Genomic DNA, 16860 nt, shown 5'->3' with positions numbered 1-16860 from the left:
AAAAAACTGCTCTTCCGTAGTCACCTTGTATGAATTCGCCTTGAGTTACGACAGAGTAAAAACTGAAAAATTCCAATAAATAATAATAATAATTAATATCTATAATTTCATTAAGGTATTTTATGTAAATAAGATGTTTGCCTTATTACTATGAAAAAATGACACAAATGGCCAATTGCTACTTAGTGTTTGCTAGCAATAGAAATCTAAATATAAGCGCCGGCAGCTCTACAATAAGTACAACTTGTGAGCACTGCTAATTCATACATTCCACAATAGCAACAACAATATTCTTATTTACTCAAGCCAGCTAATTTCTTATCGTTTCATCCGGATCTTATCAGAATCGTTATTAAGCACTGTGAAAGGTGAAGGAAAATATAATATGTCTATCTATCAGGATCTGCCCGAGGTAAATATGGTTTTCTTCATTGTTTCAAATAATTTTAAATATACCTTGCAGGAACATCCACGTAAACTAATACCAGAACTATGTCGGCAGTTCTATCATCTCGGGTAAGAAAAGTAATTTATATTTTAATTTGTTTTAAATTGTCGTATAACTACTTCTAGATGGGTAAGTGGCACTGGTGGGGGCATGAGCATTAAATATAAGTAAGTGTACTCGATGTAACGAACGTAAGGAAGTTCATGTAATGTTTATGCAATTTTGGGCAGCAATGAAATTTACATAGCGCCATCGGGAGTACAAAAGGAACGTATACAGCCAGATGATTTATTCGTACAAGATGATGAAGGAAAGGATATACAGCTACCTCCTGATTATAAAAAGTAATATTTTAATACTTGAATATTAGCATGGTTAATTTGATACATATTGTTTTTTGTTTAGACTAACGAAAAGCCAATGTACACCACTATTTATGCTGGCTTATCAACATCGTGGCGCACAGGCAGTGATACACACGCACTCCATGCATGCAGTAATGGTAACTTTGATGTGGCCTGGCGAGGTTTTCCGTTGTACACATTTAGAAATGATCAAAGTATAAGCTAATCTTATTTTGCATTAGTGAAAAGTTTTAATTTCCATCTAATACTGAATATAAAAGGGGGTTTACGACGAAGACCTGAAACGCTATCTACGATACGATGAAGAGTTGGTGGTGCCGATTATAGAAAATACACCATTTGAGCGAGATCTTGCGGATAGCATGTACGCAGCTATGCTTAAGTACCCTGGATGCAGTGCAGTGTTGGTACGCCGACATGGCGTATATGTGTGGGGCAAAAGCTGGGAAAAAACGAAAACTATGTAAGTAAATAGTTGACATTTTATATTGCGTATGACTTGTTTAATGAGTAATTTTAGGTCAGAATGCTATGATTATCTGTTTTCTATTTGTGTGGAGATGAAAAAGAATGGTTTAAACCCTGAACAATTCGAATGAAATGTCGGATATTTGCAGAACCAATTTATTGCATTTTACTCAAGTTTAAAATTGTAATATTTTTTAATTTACCCAACAGTAGTAAACAATTAAATTTTAAATATATCTATAGGCTTTGATTTATATTTGAATGCACAACGAGGTTATATATGCAGGGAAAATGGAAGTGTTTCACTTTTTTTTATTTGGATTTTTATACACCTATGCGTCAAAATAAATTGCACTACCGGTATTCACACTGCATGAAATCTAAAAACTTTATGAGTGGAGACCAATTACGACCAGAGATCTTATAAAAATGAGAATTTGCTAATGCTGGTTGGAAGCTATTTTGCAGTAGTTTCTTTCAAGATTTCTCTTCATTATCACAGAGGCATTTCAAAATGGTAGGAAGTATTGAATTCACTGTTTGCTAACAGAAAAGTAAAATAAAAGTAGCAGCATAATGTATACATTACATTAACGTTCTCTGAAAAAAGCACTTATGTAAAAGACGTATGAAAAAGAGAATAAATGCAAATCATTCAAACTACAATATGATACGATATGAATATGAGGCATTTAACCGCTTAAACGAATACCTCTAATGAGAGATTGAATGCCCTTTCTATGTTATTTGGTTACCATCATTGTTTGTTCCCAATTTTTGAATGGCACTACTTCCATTTTTCCAATTTATATTTACACATGACATTCGCAACATTGCCGCCCCTATGCATTATCTTTAGCTGTGTTTCCCCTCCTTTATTTGCAGTCATTCATATTTTCGCTTTTGCCAACGAAATACTTGTTCGAAAGTACGCCTACCCCTCGCCGTTTTTAATCAAAAACGCAAAAAGTTTTTATGAAAAAAATTTCGAATAATTATAATCGCGCCCGTAAGTTGTTCATAAAAATGTATCATTGCCAGTGAATCTTGTGGTCGAAAGTGTTCAAGAAAATTCTTCCTTCTCGAGGTAGAAATTTTCTGCGCTTTAGTTGAGAAACACGCTAGTCTTCCAAAGCGTTGCTCAACGTTGAATGTGTGAAGAATAGGAAGACGAAATAAAATAAATTATTTCTAATTACGTCAACAAAAAAGTTGAAATACAAATACATAATTATGTACATGTATAAATGAATATGTATTTATATATGCAAAAGAATATTTTCAAAAAGAAAAACAAATCAATTAACGGTGCCAAAAAAACATAAAACAGTAAAATATTTCAGTTATAAAAGCGTAGCAACTAATATTAAAAAATATTTTGCATACCACACAGTACAGTCTGTATGTCAGTTTGAACCATTGTGGAATTGTCTTTGCTCGCAGACGCACTTCAGATTAGCTAAATTTTATTTGTGATATTTTAAGTTAGCATCCAATTGCTGACATATTTTGTGTTAAAATTTATAATTGAGCCTGATATAGGAAAAGGCAAAAAAATAAAAAGAAGATCAAGTAGTTGTAGATGCAGCGAAGAAAAAGTGAAGAGTTAACATGGAAATCGCTGAATCGGATTTGACTGACTTGCTAAAAGTTTTCTCAAAGAAGGCATTCGATGCTAGCACGATGGAGCCTGGATCATTAGTGAGTGTGCATTTATTTGTTTAGTTGGTTAAGGCGGCATTGATTTATCACTTTTCAGGTTATAAATGTTAATTAAGCATATGTGCCCATTGCAGTGCACTTACTGATACATATTTTATTTACCTAGGAACTATATTATGTCTATGGTGGAACACTACGTCCATTGATGCGAAAGTAAAGTAGCGTGGCATGTATTTAGGCGTAAAACCCACTTCAGGCATATATACACATGCGGCATTTAAGTCACGTTTTTTGCCTTACATATCGGTTTCGTTTCAAGTTCGGCGACCGGCATATTAAACTTCGTTTACGTTCGTGTTGGCGCCGCTATGTCGCAATCGTCACTTACGCCACCTAAACAACCCACTTTCAGGGTGCAAATCGCAGAAGCACATATATATATGTATGTGCATACATATGTACATGCATTTACAACTATGTTTATATGAAAATACCTTTAGAATAGAGTGCCCAATATGCTCAAAATCAAAGATGGTAGGAATTTGCAAATGCGTTTCTTATGAAATATGTACATACATACGGTTTACCAGAAAGCTGTTTAATGCTTTTGACTTCCTTTACAGTAGTTAACTGTACGAGACAGATCATAAATTTATCTGCAGCCATTTTTTTTAACTCCAAAAAGAAACCCATATCTACCTATATCTTAGACAGTTGGGGTCGTCTAAATTATATATAATTCTGGATTGTCTTTCCTGCAGCCTTCGCCAAAAATGTATATTGCTACAACAACCCCACTTGTAGACCAAAAAGGCCTCAGATTTTAAAAAACGCTAGTGTCGAAAAGTATACTTGATTTCAAGAGTTTTAAAAAGGAGAAGAGAATGAAAGTAATGAAAAAATTGTGTATACAAGGTGACGCAAAATTAATATAATATATAAAATTGATTATATTGAATTGAATTAATTTTTACAACTGGCGTCATACGTCAATCATATTTGAGACTTGTGAATTAGACAGTACAGTGGAGCTGGAGTACTGGAGTACAGATAACCAATGAAGCGCGGAAGCGTGAAAATATTAATTTAAAAAAGTTATTCAAAGGGTAAAAAATTGATGACTGAATTTGCGGCACCTTGTGCATACATACATATGTATGAGGGTCTCATTATTACATATACACATATAATATTTTTTTTAAATTAATTTAAAGAAGTGACAGTTTCTAACAGGGAGTGCTCCTTCGCCGGAGAAGTTCTACTACAATTTTCGACAAAAAGTTTCAAAAGAAAAGAACTTATTGAAAATTTTTTGTATTACTTATTCAAAAAATATGTATTAAATTGTTAATAACTAATTAATAACAATTCGTCCCCGTAGCCGGATGTGTTTGTGCGTGACTACCATTCGGTAGAGCCAGGCTTCGAAATCCACAGCGGGCATGAAGGCCATGCCAATTCTCCGAAAGTATTTCTGCCAGGAAAAAGATCCTCGTAAAAGCGCTTGATTCCTCACCACATAACGCTCAAACTGTTATATATGTAATTCCATTGCTTTTCCAACCATCCCGCCTGAAAATATGCATTGAAAAATTACAATGCTCTTATCGCATTGAGTGCACTTTTTTCGGATTATTTTCCTTGCCAAATTCCTTTTCGAAATTTCATATCGAATTTTATTAAAAGCGTACCTATTCAATAATTTTTGGCAGAATTTTTTCCACAAAATGGTTTGATCTCGTCGTAAGATGGGCTTTTTGACTAGTATATATGTACATATGTATATTTAGAAAGTGCAGCTTGGTTTTCAAGTATGTAAATAAATAAACATTTGTGTGAGTTATGTTTCCGTCCAGTTTTGAGAAAAATGTATGACATGCATATGTATGTACTCATAGAAAAAAAATTATTGAAACAAATTTTGCAATTTGTCTAAATCTAGTTTTTACAGTTTTTTAGTTTAGTATAAGAATCATTTTAAAATTAACCTGGGTTACCTTTGTAGGTCTGACAAACATTCTAGGTAAAAGAATACACTTATTATTATATTATACACTATATTGTATACCTACTTCTATCTAGTATACTGATATTTGCAACACTTAACACAAATTTAATAAAATGGGCTTGTTGGGTTATATGTTCGGCTGAGGTGCAAAAATGGTGCACTAGAACGAGATTGAAGTTCGGCGGCAAAATTATTAGCGTATAAGGTTAATCATGTAACTCGGTATCAGTCCTATCACCTCTTATCACGCTTAGTAGTTTACTCTACGCCCCTATGTATGTATGTATGTATATAAGTACTTAAAAGAACAAACACACACAACACAAGAATTTGTTAGTGGATAGTTATTAAACACAACAAGGCGCCTAACTGTCATACTAATTTCCCAGTCCGAGTTAAAAATCATGTATGTATGGGCATACATGTGTTTAATGGAAAGGGTCATTATATGTGTACATGTGTATTTACATACATACACATACAGAAAAGCACATGCTTAGAATGCATTGTAGATAAGAGAATGGGTGCTTGCTTTGTTTTTGTTTTTTGCTTGCACAAAAATGTGTTCACAGGTTGCTAGCTCAGCAGATGTAAAATTCCACATTATGGCGCCCGTTAATTGTTTCATCATTTGCTGTTGTCATGTGCATATGTTTTTATAAAGAAATACTTGCGTACATACACTTGGGCGATACTTCGACCAGTTATTACCACTTTTCTTTTTTTAATTTTCATTAATTGGTTATAAAACATATATGTACATATGTATGCAACTCAATCTACAACAATTATCGCATATATCAATTTTCTAAACTTTGTTCAAGATTGAATTTTGTTTGAATTATATTAAAAAACATTTGGGCACACAGTTTTATAGCTCATTAAATTTTAGTAAAGGGTGTTTTTTTAGAGGTTAGGTTTTCAAGTTGGCACTACTTTTTTCGTAGATGGTCTTTTTGACAGCTGTCACTTGATTTATGCTCAGTTTGGTTTGCCATTTCATAATGAATAGACTTACACCTGAACAACGTTTGCAAATCGTGCAAATTTATTACGAAAATAATGGTTCGGTTCGCGCGACGCATCAGCGATGAAGCTCACTTTTGGTTGAATGGGTATGTCAATAAGCAAAATTGTCGCATTTGGAGTGAACATAATCCACACGCCATTGCTGAGACGCCGTTACATCCTCAAAAAGTCACTGTTTGGTGTGCTCTATGAGCAGAGGGAATCATTGGTCCATATTTATTTAAAAATGAAGCCGGCCATAATGTTACAGTCAATGGAGAGCGCTATAGAGCCATAATTAATGACTTTTTCGTGCCTGAATTGGACGATGTTGATGTGGACGACCTTTGATTCCAACAAGACGGCGCTACATGCCATACAGCCAACGCAACAATCGATTTATTGAAGGAAACTTTTGGTGAGCGCATTATCTCGCGCCGTGGACCTGTGGCGTGGCCTCCAAGATCGTGCGATATAACACCGCTGGACTATTTCTTATGGGGCTATGTGAAGTCGCTTGTCTCCGCAGATAAGCCCGAGACGATTGGCGTCTTGGAAGAGAATATTCGGCGCGTTATTGCTGACATACGGCCCCAATTGCTGCAAAAAGTGGTCGAAAATTGGGCCTCTCGGCTGGAATTTATTCGAGCCAGCCGCGGCGGCCACTTGCCCGAAATCATTTTTAAAACATAATGGCAAACCCTTATCTTTATAATAAAGCTAAATTCTTGGCCATAACATTAAATTATATACGTTTTATTTCATCTTGAAAACCTAACCTCTAAAAAAAACATCCTTTATAATAAAAGTGGTAGTATAGTAAATTGAAGTGGATCAAAATTCTCGTTGCTTTTTATAGGGTTTTTCAGTAAGAGCGCTTCAACTTTTGAACTTTTTTGAATAAAACACAAACGGTTTGACTTTTTTAACTAATTTTTTTTTTATTATCGAGTTTGAACATATACATTTAAGTATGAAATTCGATTTCTTTTGCATGACCACCGCGTGCACGTTTTACGAAGTCCAATCGTTGAACCCAATTTTCGACCACTCTTTTGCATAAATCGGCCGAAATTCCAGCAATTTCGCGTTCAATATTGGCTCTGAGCTCACAAATCGTCGCCGGCTTGTTACTGTAGACTAATGACTTCACATAACCCCAAAACGGGACGGCTTGTTAAATGGACCGTAAAATGGCCGTAATGCTCTTAAAGTAGCAGCAACAGAACGATTATTTTCATAAAAAATTTGCACGATTTGTAATCGTTGCTCAAGTGTGTAGCTTTCAATGATGAAATGTATACTAATGAAGTTTACAAATGACAAGCGAAAAATAAAAAATATTGCGTCGTTCGCCCTCCCTATCGGAAAAAAGTTGAAGCGCACCTATTGAACAACCCTATACAAGCATACGACATTTTTTGATATGGAAAAATGGGCAACACTGTCGAGGAAAATAATTATCAAAAATCAATGGCGTTTTTTTAGCAATCTCAAACTTGGACTTTATGGTATTAAATTTTAAAGGGCTGTAAAACGGCGTATTTAGATTCTTCTCCTAAATTCTGATTAAAAAGTTCGAAATTTTGCTGAAAATTTGTCGAATCTGTGAATTTGAAAATACATACCTATGTATATAGTCTTTATATTAGCTGCTTTCGATTCACCAACTACCTAGGGAGTAGTGAATAAAACAAGAATGCAGCACTGCGTTATTTTTATTTTGACAAACTGCTATGACGCTCATATATCGTTCAAACTGTTGTGTAACTCCACTGCTTTTCAAAGAATCGCTCCTAGCGTATGCAAAATGTAATAGAAAAATATCTCTACTTATACTAGGAAGCACTGACCTAAGCATATCGCTTGTGAGCTAAGCGGATGTAAGGCCTCTTCTATTCGCCAAGCGTTAGCAAGTGGCAAATAAATGAAGCAACTGGTATAAATGAACATATGTTAGCAACGTGGAAATAGAGCTGCCTTAAATTACATGTGTTGGTACGACAGTGAGTTATACCAGTGTAATGAGCTAGATATAGCCATACTCGCTAGCGGCGAATCTTGTTCGGTAAGTTTGTTGTTGCTTTCGCATGCAAATTTTTCGTTAAGTTGATCGAGCATAGAGAGAGCGGGGAAACACCTGATCATCGCTAAATTGTTGTTGCTTTCATATAAAAATTTTTTACTTGGCGAGCAGAAATTTTTATGAAATATACACATACGTATTTACCTATAAAATCTACTAAATTTAGATTTGCATATTTAAGCGCTTAACTCCAGTAAAATACTTTCCCTGCAGCTCCGCTTGAACGAATAGGCCGAAGGTTATCAATGGCGCTTGCTGTGCTCAGCAAGCATTTAATTTTAATACTTAAATTTGTATGGTTTTTTTTTTTTAATTTATTGCGTTAACTGGTGAATATTTTGATTGATTATGTCGCATAATATGACAGGAATTCCACAAATATAAAAGATTCCTTGTGTAAGATTTAGCTATACTCGTATATTACAGATATGTTCATACATATCTATATATTATATATGGACAATTATCTGAAAAAAAAAATGCTAGAGACAAAATATTAATTTAACCTCATTTAGCTCGACGAAACTCGTGTCAACGCGTGGTAAACAGATCAGAATAATATAAATTACAGCAATTATGAATGTCGTGCCTAACTCTGGTGGCGTACAGGTAGAAACTAACATTTAATCACGACCCAGGCTCGTGATGTTTATGTTTGGTCCGACTATCTGTACATGACCTCGGCTCGTGATATTTACATTTGGCTCGACGATCTATTCACGAGCTTGGCTCGTCATATTCATGCTTGCGCCAAGATTTTCATCACGATTCAGATTCGTTAAAACGCGGCAAGGGGTTAAAGAACTGAATGCATTTTTAAATAAAGCTGGAATTTTTAAATATTTACTAACAAAACCCATACAGAATATCCTACATAATAAGTAGGTAGTTTGACCTTATTAGTGATCAATTCCAAAACGGTCACCACCACGATATTTTTTGTAGCTTTATTATGTATTCTGTCTATACTTATAATTCATAGAGGACCTTTTATGGGTAAATATTTGAATTGATTTAAGTATTAAAGGTATATTTCCTCTGTACTAACCTTACTGGTAATTAACATTTTGTAGGTAACTTTCAAATGAGCTGTATCAGTGTTTTCCTTTACAATGATACAAATACACGCAATGGGAGTAGAAGCCAATTCATTTGGATGCGTTTAAATTTTTTATTTATTTATTTATTAAATACATTTTTTTATTTTCTCTTTTATTAAAAAAATTAGTAAGTCCCGATGAATTTGGGCATTTGTCACGTACCACGCAGTGTTCGCCAGGATGCATAGCGTCTTGGACAGAAAACGTTGCAGAATGTCCAAGTTTGAATGTGGATTCACAGTTGGATTCTATAAGTCGAAACGAGTTTGAGCACATATTTATAGAGCATAAACTTAGTGTCCATTGTGACGGGTGATTTTCGGTTTACAAGCAAAAACAAGTTTCGAAATGTTATTCCTAGGACTTTCCTTTTGGCAAAGATTTGAATTTTCCACGTAAGCCATCCAAATGAATGCTTAGCTATTTGGCGGTATTAGATTGCGGGATTGAGGTAAGGTTTAAGTGAATTTGTGGGCAGGTGGTTGTCCTTGTGGTAAAGGTTACATGTGAAGATTTATTTTCGTTCATTTTCAAGCGCCAGATTCGGAGCCATTTGGCTCCTTTTGGATCTGTTGCTGTCGTCCTAATAGCAGTGTCATCGGCTAAAGTAGCGCTTAGAATACCATTTGTTGTTGGATGATCGTGTGTAAAAATTCCGTACATGACTGGACCTAATATGTTGCCTTATAGGACCCCAGTTTTAATTTGTCGGGCATTAATTTTCGTAATTTGCATAGAAAACGTCGTTGGTTTAGATATGATTTAAGGAGCAAATAGGCATTAAGCGGTAATTTGTATTTTATTTTATTTTTTTTTGTATTTTAACGAGTATTAGAGTCGAAGTTTGTGATATTCCCAGCAAAACTGCTAACCAAATTAGTTTTCGGTTGAGCGCTGTTTGTATTTTTTCGACGAGTCCATAGACCGGCTCAATTGTCGAATGCTTTTTCCTAAACCCGAATTGATGTATTGGAACTATTTCTTTGCATTCAATAACAACCATTCAACGTTTAACTTCTTCAAAAACGTTTCACTTCATCGTCTGGTTTTCCCGGTTTGAGCACTATTTTATTGTATTTTCGCCCATTTTTTATTGAGCTGGGAAGATATTTCTGGTTAAGACTACTTCTCTTTTAAACCAAATTCCGAGAGGAACTTTAGCATGTACCTTAAGTCCACCCATGGCAGCCGGTTCTACATACGTTACCGGAATGACTCGGGTTTTCCCCGACCAAGGACAGCCGACACAGTTAACTAGCCCTGTCTAGTGAACAGGTGGTCACCCAGAATTCTTTTGCATTGACTCAAGTATTTAATATTTATTAATTTTATGAAAAAGAATTTTATGTTAATAACTTGAATATTTTTTCCCACTGTGACATACTTACATATGTGCTTATTAAATATGTGTGTGTTTGTAATTATGCAGATAATTAAAATATTCAAATATTTCGCTGCATCTTTATCGGTTGCGATTTTTACCTTTTCACTTTAATATTCGATGCATGATTAAAAAGAACGTACTACATACGCTGCTTATGATTAAAATGTATATACATATGTACATATGTACATATATAGGTACATACAAGGGTATATTTTTCACCCGATAAGGCTCAGATAAAGCTTTAAAAATGAATAGCCAATGAAAAGTTGCTGGTTAATGGCGTTTTCATTTCTCGAAAAAATCTCACTTTCGGTATTTAACATTTGCATATACGTAAGTAATGTTGCAGACGGCTGAAAAGGCTATCTTCTTTACATGAGCAAAAACCAAGGAAATCAGCTGCCATGCAAGATCTTGTCTCTAGGCTATAGTTTTTCCTAGGATTAACGTCCCAATTTCACTCTCAGGTGACATGAGGCTGAATCTACCAATTTCATTTATTGAGCGCAAAAAAGTCGAAAAATTCACTTCTGTGTTATATATGATATAACTTAAAAGTTTCGCTCAAAACTATTTTTAATGCCCTAATTTGATTCGGTTGGCTTTAGACCTGGTAAGTCTACCATCGACCAAATATTCACAATACGCCAAATCTTGGAAAAGATCCATGAAAGGAGAATCGGCACGCACCATCTTTTCGTCGACTTCAAAGCTGCATTCGACAGTACGAAAAGGAGTTTCCTGTAATCCGCGATGTCTGAATTTGGTATCCCCGCAAAACGAATACGGCTATGCAAGATGACGTTGCTCAACACCAGCAGCGCTGTCAAAATTGAGAAGGACCTCTCCGACCCGTTTGACACCAAACGAGGTTTCTGACAGGGTGACTCGCTGTCGTGTGATTTCTTTAACCTGATGTTGAGAGGATCGTACGAGTCGCAGAACTTAATCGCTCAGGCACAATATTTTATGAGAGCGTACAATTGTTGACGTATGTCGATGATATTGATATCATCGGCCTTAACAACCGCCCTGTTAGTTCTGCCTACGCCAAACTGGATAAAGAAGCAAAGCGAATGGGTCTGGTGGTGAACGAGGACAAAACGAAGTTGTACCTCCTATCATCAAACAAACAGTCGGCGCACTCGCGTATCGGCACCCACGTCACTGTTGAGAGTTATAATTTTTGAGGTTGCAAAAGACTTCGTATACTTAGGAACCAGCATTAACACTGATAACAATGTGACCCTTGAAATCGAACGTAGAATCTCTCTTGCCAACAAGTGCTACTTTGGACTAAGTCGGCAATTGAGTAGTAAAGTCCTCTCTCGACGAACAAATCTAACACTCTACAGGACTCTCATCATGCCTGTCCTAACGTATGGCGCAGAAGCGTGGAGGATGACAACATCCGATGAAGCGACGCTTAGAGTGCTTGAGAGAAAGATTCTGCGCAAGATTTTTGGACCTTTGCACGTTGGCAACGGCGAATATCGCAGGCGATGGAACGATGAGCTGTATGAGCTTTACGACGGCATAGACTGACTGGGTCATGTCGTCCGAATGGATACAAAAGCTCCGGCTCTGAAAGTATTCGATGCGGTAGCAGCTGGTGGTGGTAGAGGAAGAGGAAAGCCTCCTCTGCGTTGGAAAGATCAGGTGGAGAAGGACTTGGCTTCACTTGGTGTGCCCAATTGGCGCCGGTTAGCACGAGAAAGAAACGACTGGCGCCCTTTGTTAAACTCGGCGCACCTTTTCCTTTGCTTTATTTCAAAAGGTACTGAAAAGATTACTCTCCTGGGCTAATGGGCCTACATAACACACACGTGTGCAAAACAACAGAAGCTGAATTCTTTGACGACTACGTCGCACCTATCACAGTTGAAACGACACTACCGGAAAAGCCCGGATTCATGAAAGACCCAGAATGAAAGATGATCTGCACTCTATTAGCACTGCCCAAACTCTTTAGGGGAGCTGTATATTGCGTGGTTTATCCTTCTCTTAGCAGCATTAATTCTTTTTAAAAATCAGAATTACTAACAATGAACAAATTTTCTAATTAGCGGTTTATAGATACCTACATAGGTACATACATACTTTCACTTTCACTGCTCAAGGACAGCAATTTTTTTGCAACGTAACACAACGACATCCATACGTATAAATAAATTTGCTTATAAACATTCACACAAGTACACGGGCATTCATTACAGTTGGTAAAAAAAAAGTGTATATACCTCTTAAATCTTTATAGCCCTTTTTTATTTTTAATGAAGGCAAGCAAGGAATGGGTATTCACATTTTAGCAGCAAAAGTTTTTTATTTTTTATTTTGAATTTTTACTTTACTTATTTTTTATTGCTTATATGTATAAATTGAATCTAATGAGCTATAAGAATTAAAAAAAAAATGTAAGTTAAATATTTACAATTAAATATAAAGGAACAATTAATATCTTTCTTTATAAGCTGTAACTCTGTTACTCCCATTGCATTTATTGCAGTCTTTCTTTTACAATTGTAATTCCATAGGAACACATAGTTTAGGTAAATAATATAACATATGTATGTATGTATGTATGTTCAATATTCGCTTTTGCTCTGTTCAATTATTTTTGTTGCTAAGCTAAATAAGTTAAATTTGTTTATACAGTTGTGGTCATACAAATGCGTATTGAAGGAAATTACAGTACTTACTGCATTACTTTTTGGATGTTTAAATATTATATTATATATTTTAGCAAGTAGCTCTGTGGAAGAGTAAGCTATTAAAATATGGTTTGCTATAAATAACCTGTATATTTTTAACTAGGGTAGAAATGTGCTAATTTGTGGCATATTAGACTTCCAATAGAACATGTAAGTATGAAGGATTGCTACTCACGTTTTAAGGTAGCCAAGTACAAATAAATATTTATAATCAAAAATGGCAAAATTGTGTCTCAAAATATTCTATTTGAAGATCAATACACTTTGTATGCGTTTGAACCATTTTTGCGAACATTCCGATTGAGGTAACTCCAAAATATTAAGAATGATAATGTACGACATCCGAGAGAGTTTTTATGGCTATAACGTGACTAATCGACTAAAGAAGAAAAACGACAAATAATAATAATAATTAATAATGAAAACAAATACCCATATATTTCGTCAGCAAATCAGCTGATTCTGTCAAATTCACTACCTTCTGCATTCTCTCCAACGTACCACTTTCATGTCCGCAAGTATTATACATACTTACATATATTCGCCGGTGCTTATCAGAATTGTTGGAGTTAAAAATAATCAGCCAGAACTGTTGTTGGTTATGCGGTTAGAGAGCTGACGATACTGTGGTTTCATTTAATTGTTGATAAAGTTTCAAAACTCCTATAAACAAATGTACAAATATATACAGTGCACATGTGAAAAATACTTGTACAGTAGGTTCTGTTTTTATGCGGCTTTTTTTATGCGGTTTTGAAATAGTGCGGTTTTTTTTTAAATTACAAAATGCATGTCGACCTATCAGGAATTGTACATATAAACAAGATTCTAAACCAGCTAAGCAAAAACTCATCACAGATTACATCAGAAATGCTAACCCTACAAGTATGGAACCGCCTGCATCACCATCCAGATCAGACGTGTACATTTCCTGAAGTGACGGATGTGATTTTACGCCAAATGCTAAACGAATGCGCAACATGCGGGTATTGTCTGATTCTATTTCTGATGATGGAAATTTATTTTTCGACTCTGACGTTTGTTAAATAAAGATATAATTTTCAAAAATACAATTTTTAGTTTATGCGATTTTATTTAATTATTTCAGATTCATGCGGTCTATGGAACGTATCTATAGTTATAATATGGGAGTAGTGCCCTTTTTTATGCGATTTTATTACATTATTTCAGATTTATGCGGTTTTAGCATTTGAAACGTATCTATAGTTTTACTATAGAACTAGTAGCTTTTTTTATGCTGTTTTTTTTTATGCTGTTTCTTGCGGAACGTATCTACCGCATAAAAACAGAACCTACTGTATTTACAGACATGTACGTATATATGTATGTATCCATGAGTATATCAATTATAATTTCTTCTTGGCGAAGGAATGCCATATGTATGTATGTATGTATGTATGTATTTTCTTTGTTTTGCTCCGCTGAATACTATATATACATATGATATGTATGTATGTATGCATTTCTCTGGTCTAGTTTAGCAAAGCTGAACAGCTCGTGCACGCTGTATTTATTTACATAATATCTATGTAGGTTTGTGCATTGTGTACGAAGAAATGAATTGCAACCATTGTGTTTTCATTTTCTTCGATTCCACCTGTTTGAATGAATGCATCGGGTTGCGGATACATGGCTGGCAGAATACGTAATACGTGACGTGTCACTGTAACTGTTCTACAAACTCACCCACGCCTCTACTCGAGCATGCTTTGAAACACGCCTGTTTCTGCTATGAAATGCGCGCAATTTTTATAAAGAACTATTTATGTACATATGTATGTACATGCATATATACATACTTATGTATATACGTAATTTTTTTTATTTACTCAAAACTGATTCTAAAACTGAGGTTGGTTTATTTGAGAAACATCTCATTAAATATTTAAATAAATTTTTAGAATCAATTTTTTTATAAATATAATTGTGTCTGTGAGAATATCTGTTTGAATTTTTTGCAAAGGAAGGTCACTTACATAAATGTCATCTCGATCGAAAAGTTCCCGAAATAACCCTCAGGTTGCGCTCTAAGTAAACTGAATTTAGTTCTGTTTTTTAGGTTGCCCCATGTGATTAACATTCGTACCAAAATTTTATCGTCATTGCTTTACATTTGTAAAAGTTATACCGTAAATCTACCTCTGATCTCGAATTGCGCTATGTTGCTGCAAAGTTGGTCCCAAAGGACCTGAAAATCATGCAAAAAAGGGATCCGAGCCAACATTCATCAAGCGCATCACATAGGTTTATAAGTACAACACGCAATCCGCAATCCAGGCACCAGGTGGGTGAGTGGAGAGCTCCGAATGAACGAATGAATCAAGACCGAAAAAAACACCTCAAAAAAGAAACCGATGCTCTCGTTTTTTATGGATTACAACGGAATTGGAAGCCTTGAATTTTTGCCAGAAGGTCAGACAGTTAATAAAGACTAATACTATTTAGGTGTTATAAGACGATTACGTGAAGCAATTCGTCAAAAAAAGGAAGGATTTTTGGGGAAAAAACTCGAGATAACGCACCGTCACTCAGTACCATCATTACCTAAAATGACTACCTGCAATCTTTTTCTGTTTGTTTGAGTCAAAAAAACCACTACAGGGAACACATTTTAACAGCCGAAAGGAAGTAATGGAAAAATTGAAGACGGCTCTGATGGCTATACTGAAAATACAGTTCCAGAAATGTTTAGAGAGCTGGATCCAAAGGCTGGCATAAGTGCGTTGTACTTGCTGATAGGGAGGGCGAACGACGCAATATTTTTTATTTTTCGCTTGTCATTTGTAAACTTAATTAGTATACATTTCATCATGGAACGCTACACACTTGAGGAACGATTGCAAATCGTGCAAATTTTTTATGAAAATAATCGTTCTGTTGCTGCTACTTTAAGAGCATTACGGCCATTTTACGGTCCATTTAACAAGCCGTCCCGTTTTGGGCTTATGTGAAGTCATTGGTCTACAGTAACAAGCCGGCGACGATTTGTGAGCTCAGAGCCAATATTGAACGCGAAATTGCTGGAATCTCGGCCGATTTATGCAAAAGAGTGGTCGAAAATTGGGTTCAACGATTGGACTTCGTAAAACGTGCACGCGGTGGTCATGCAAAAGTAATCGAATTTCATACTTAAATGTATATGTTCAAACTCGATAATAAAAAAAAATTAGTTAAAAAAGTCAAACCGTTTGTGTTTTATTCAAAAAAGTTCAAAAGTTGAAGCGCTCTTACTGAAAAACCCTATACATTCGCGCTCTTACTGAAAAACCCTATATATTATTTAAATAATATAGGTTAGTGAAAACTGTAATTTGATCAAGTATCCCTCGTGATCAAGTATCCCCCACTTCCCCTATGTACATATATGAATGCATATGGTAAAAAAACGGTATGACCAGATCTCCCTCTCGGAACCTTGCCACCGGGTAAATAAAAAACAAAATTCGTTTGTACCTCACACACAGTGGGGCTTATTCTATTTGGACACGCCCTTGTTGAAAAAATCTTGTAGGTAGGTAAGAATGTATTTCACATACTTCACTGTGACACACACACATTTCACTGTAAACTAATAAATCTTTATTGAATAATTTAGA

The 16860-nt window shown here is 35.3% G+C and overlaps 2 protein-coding genes across 2 annotated transcripts in view; both read left to right on the top strand.

The window, feature by feature from the left end:
- The first annotated feature begins 286 nt into the window (after positions 1–286).
- Positions 287–1517, top strand: LOC129244777 (probable methylthioribulose-1-phosphate dehydratase). The gene is made up of 7 exons (XM_054882609.1): positions 287–412; positions 464–516; positions 574–615; positions 679–792; positions 854–1007; positions 1074–1276; positions 1334–1517. Exons 1-7 carry the CDS (start codon positions 386–388, stop codon positions 1410–1412), a joined length of 672 nt encoding a protein of 223 aa, XP_054738584.1. The 5' UTR covers positions 287–385; the 3' UTR covers positions 1413–1517.
- A 671-nt stretch (positions 1518–2188) lies between these two features.
- Positions 2189–16860, top strand: part of LOC129243830 (myotubularin-related protein 14) — a 39567-nt gene continuing 24895 nt past the window's right edge. Inside the window, exon 1 of the mRNA XM_054881170.1 lies at positions 2189–2982. Coding sequence (XP_054737145.1) covers positions 2893–2982 — 90 coding nt within the window. The 5' untranslated portion in view covers positions 2189–2892. The remainder of the gene's footprint in view (positions 2983–16860) is intronic.

Source organism: Anastrepha obliqua, chromosome 4 (assembly GCF_027943255.1).
Source record: "Anastrepha obliqua isolate idAnaObli1 chromosome 4, idAnaObli1_1.0, whole genome shotgun sequence".
NCBI lineage: Eukaryota > Metazoa > Arthropoda > Insecta > Diptera > Tephritidae > Anastrepha > Anastrepha obliqua.
The sequence above is the reverse complement of the archived record's forward strand: the minus strand, read 5'-3'. Positions and strand labels throughout refer to the sequence as shown.

Coding starts and splice junctions, on each gene's coding strand:
- LOC129244777 (XM_054882609.1), top strand. CDS start 386: ATGTCTATCTATCAGGATCTGCCCGAG. Junction 517..573: donor CGGCAGTTCTATCATCTCGG/GTAAGAAAAGTA, acceptor AACTACTTCTAG/ATGGGTAAGTGGCACTGGTG. Junction 1,277..1,333: donor TGGGAAAAAACGAAAACTAT/GTAAGTAAATAG, acceptor GAGTAATTTTAG/GTCAGAATGCTATGATTATC.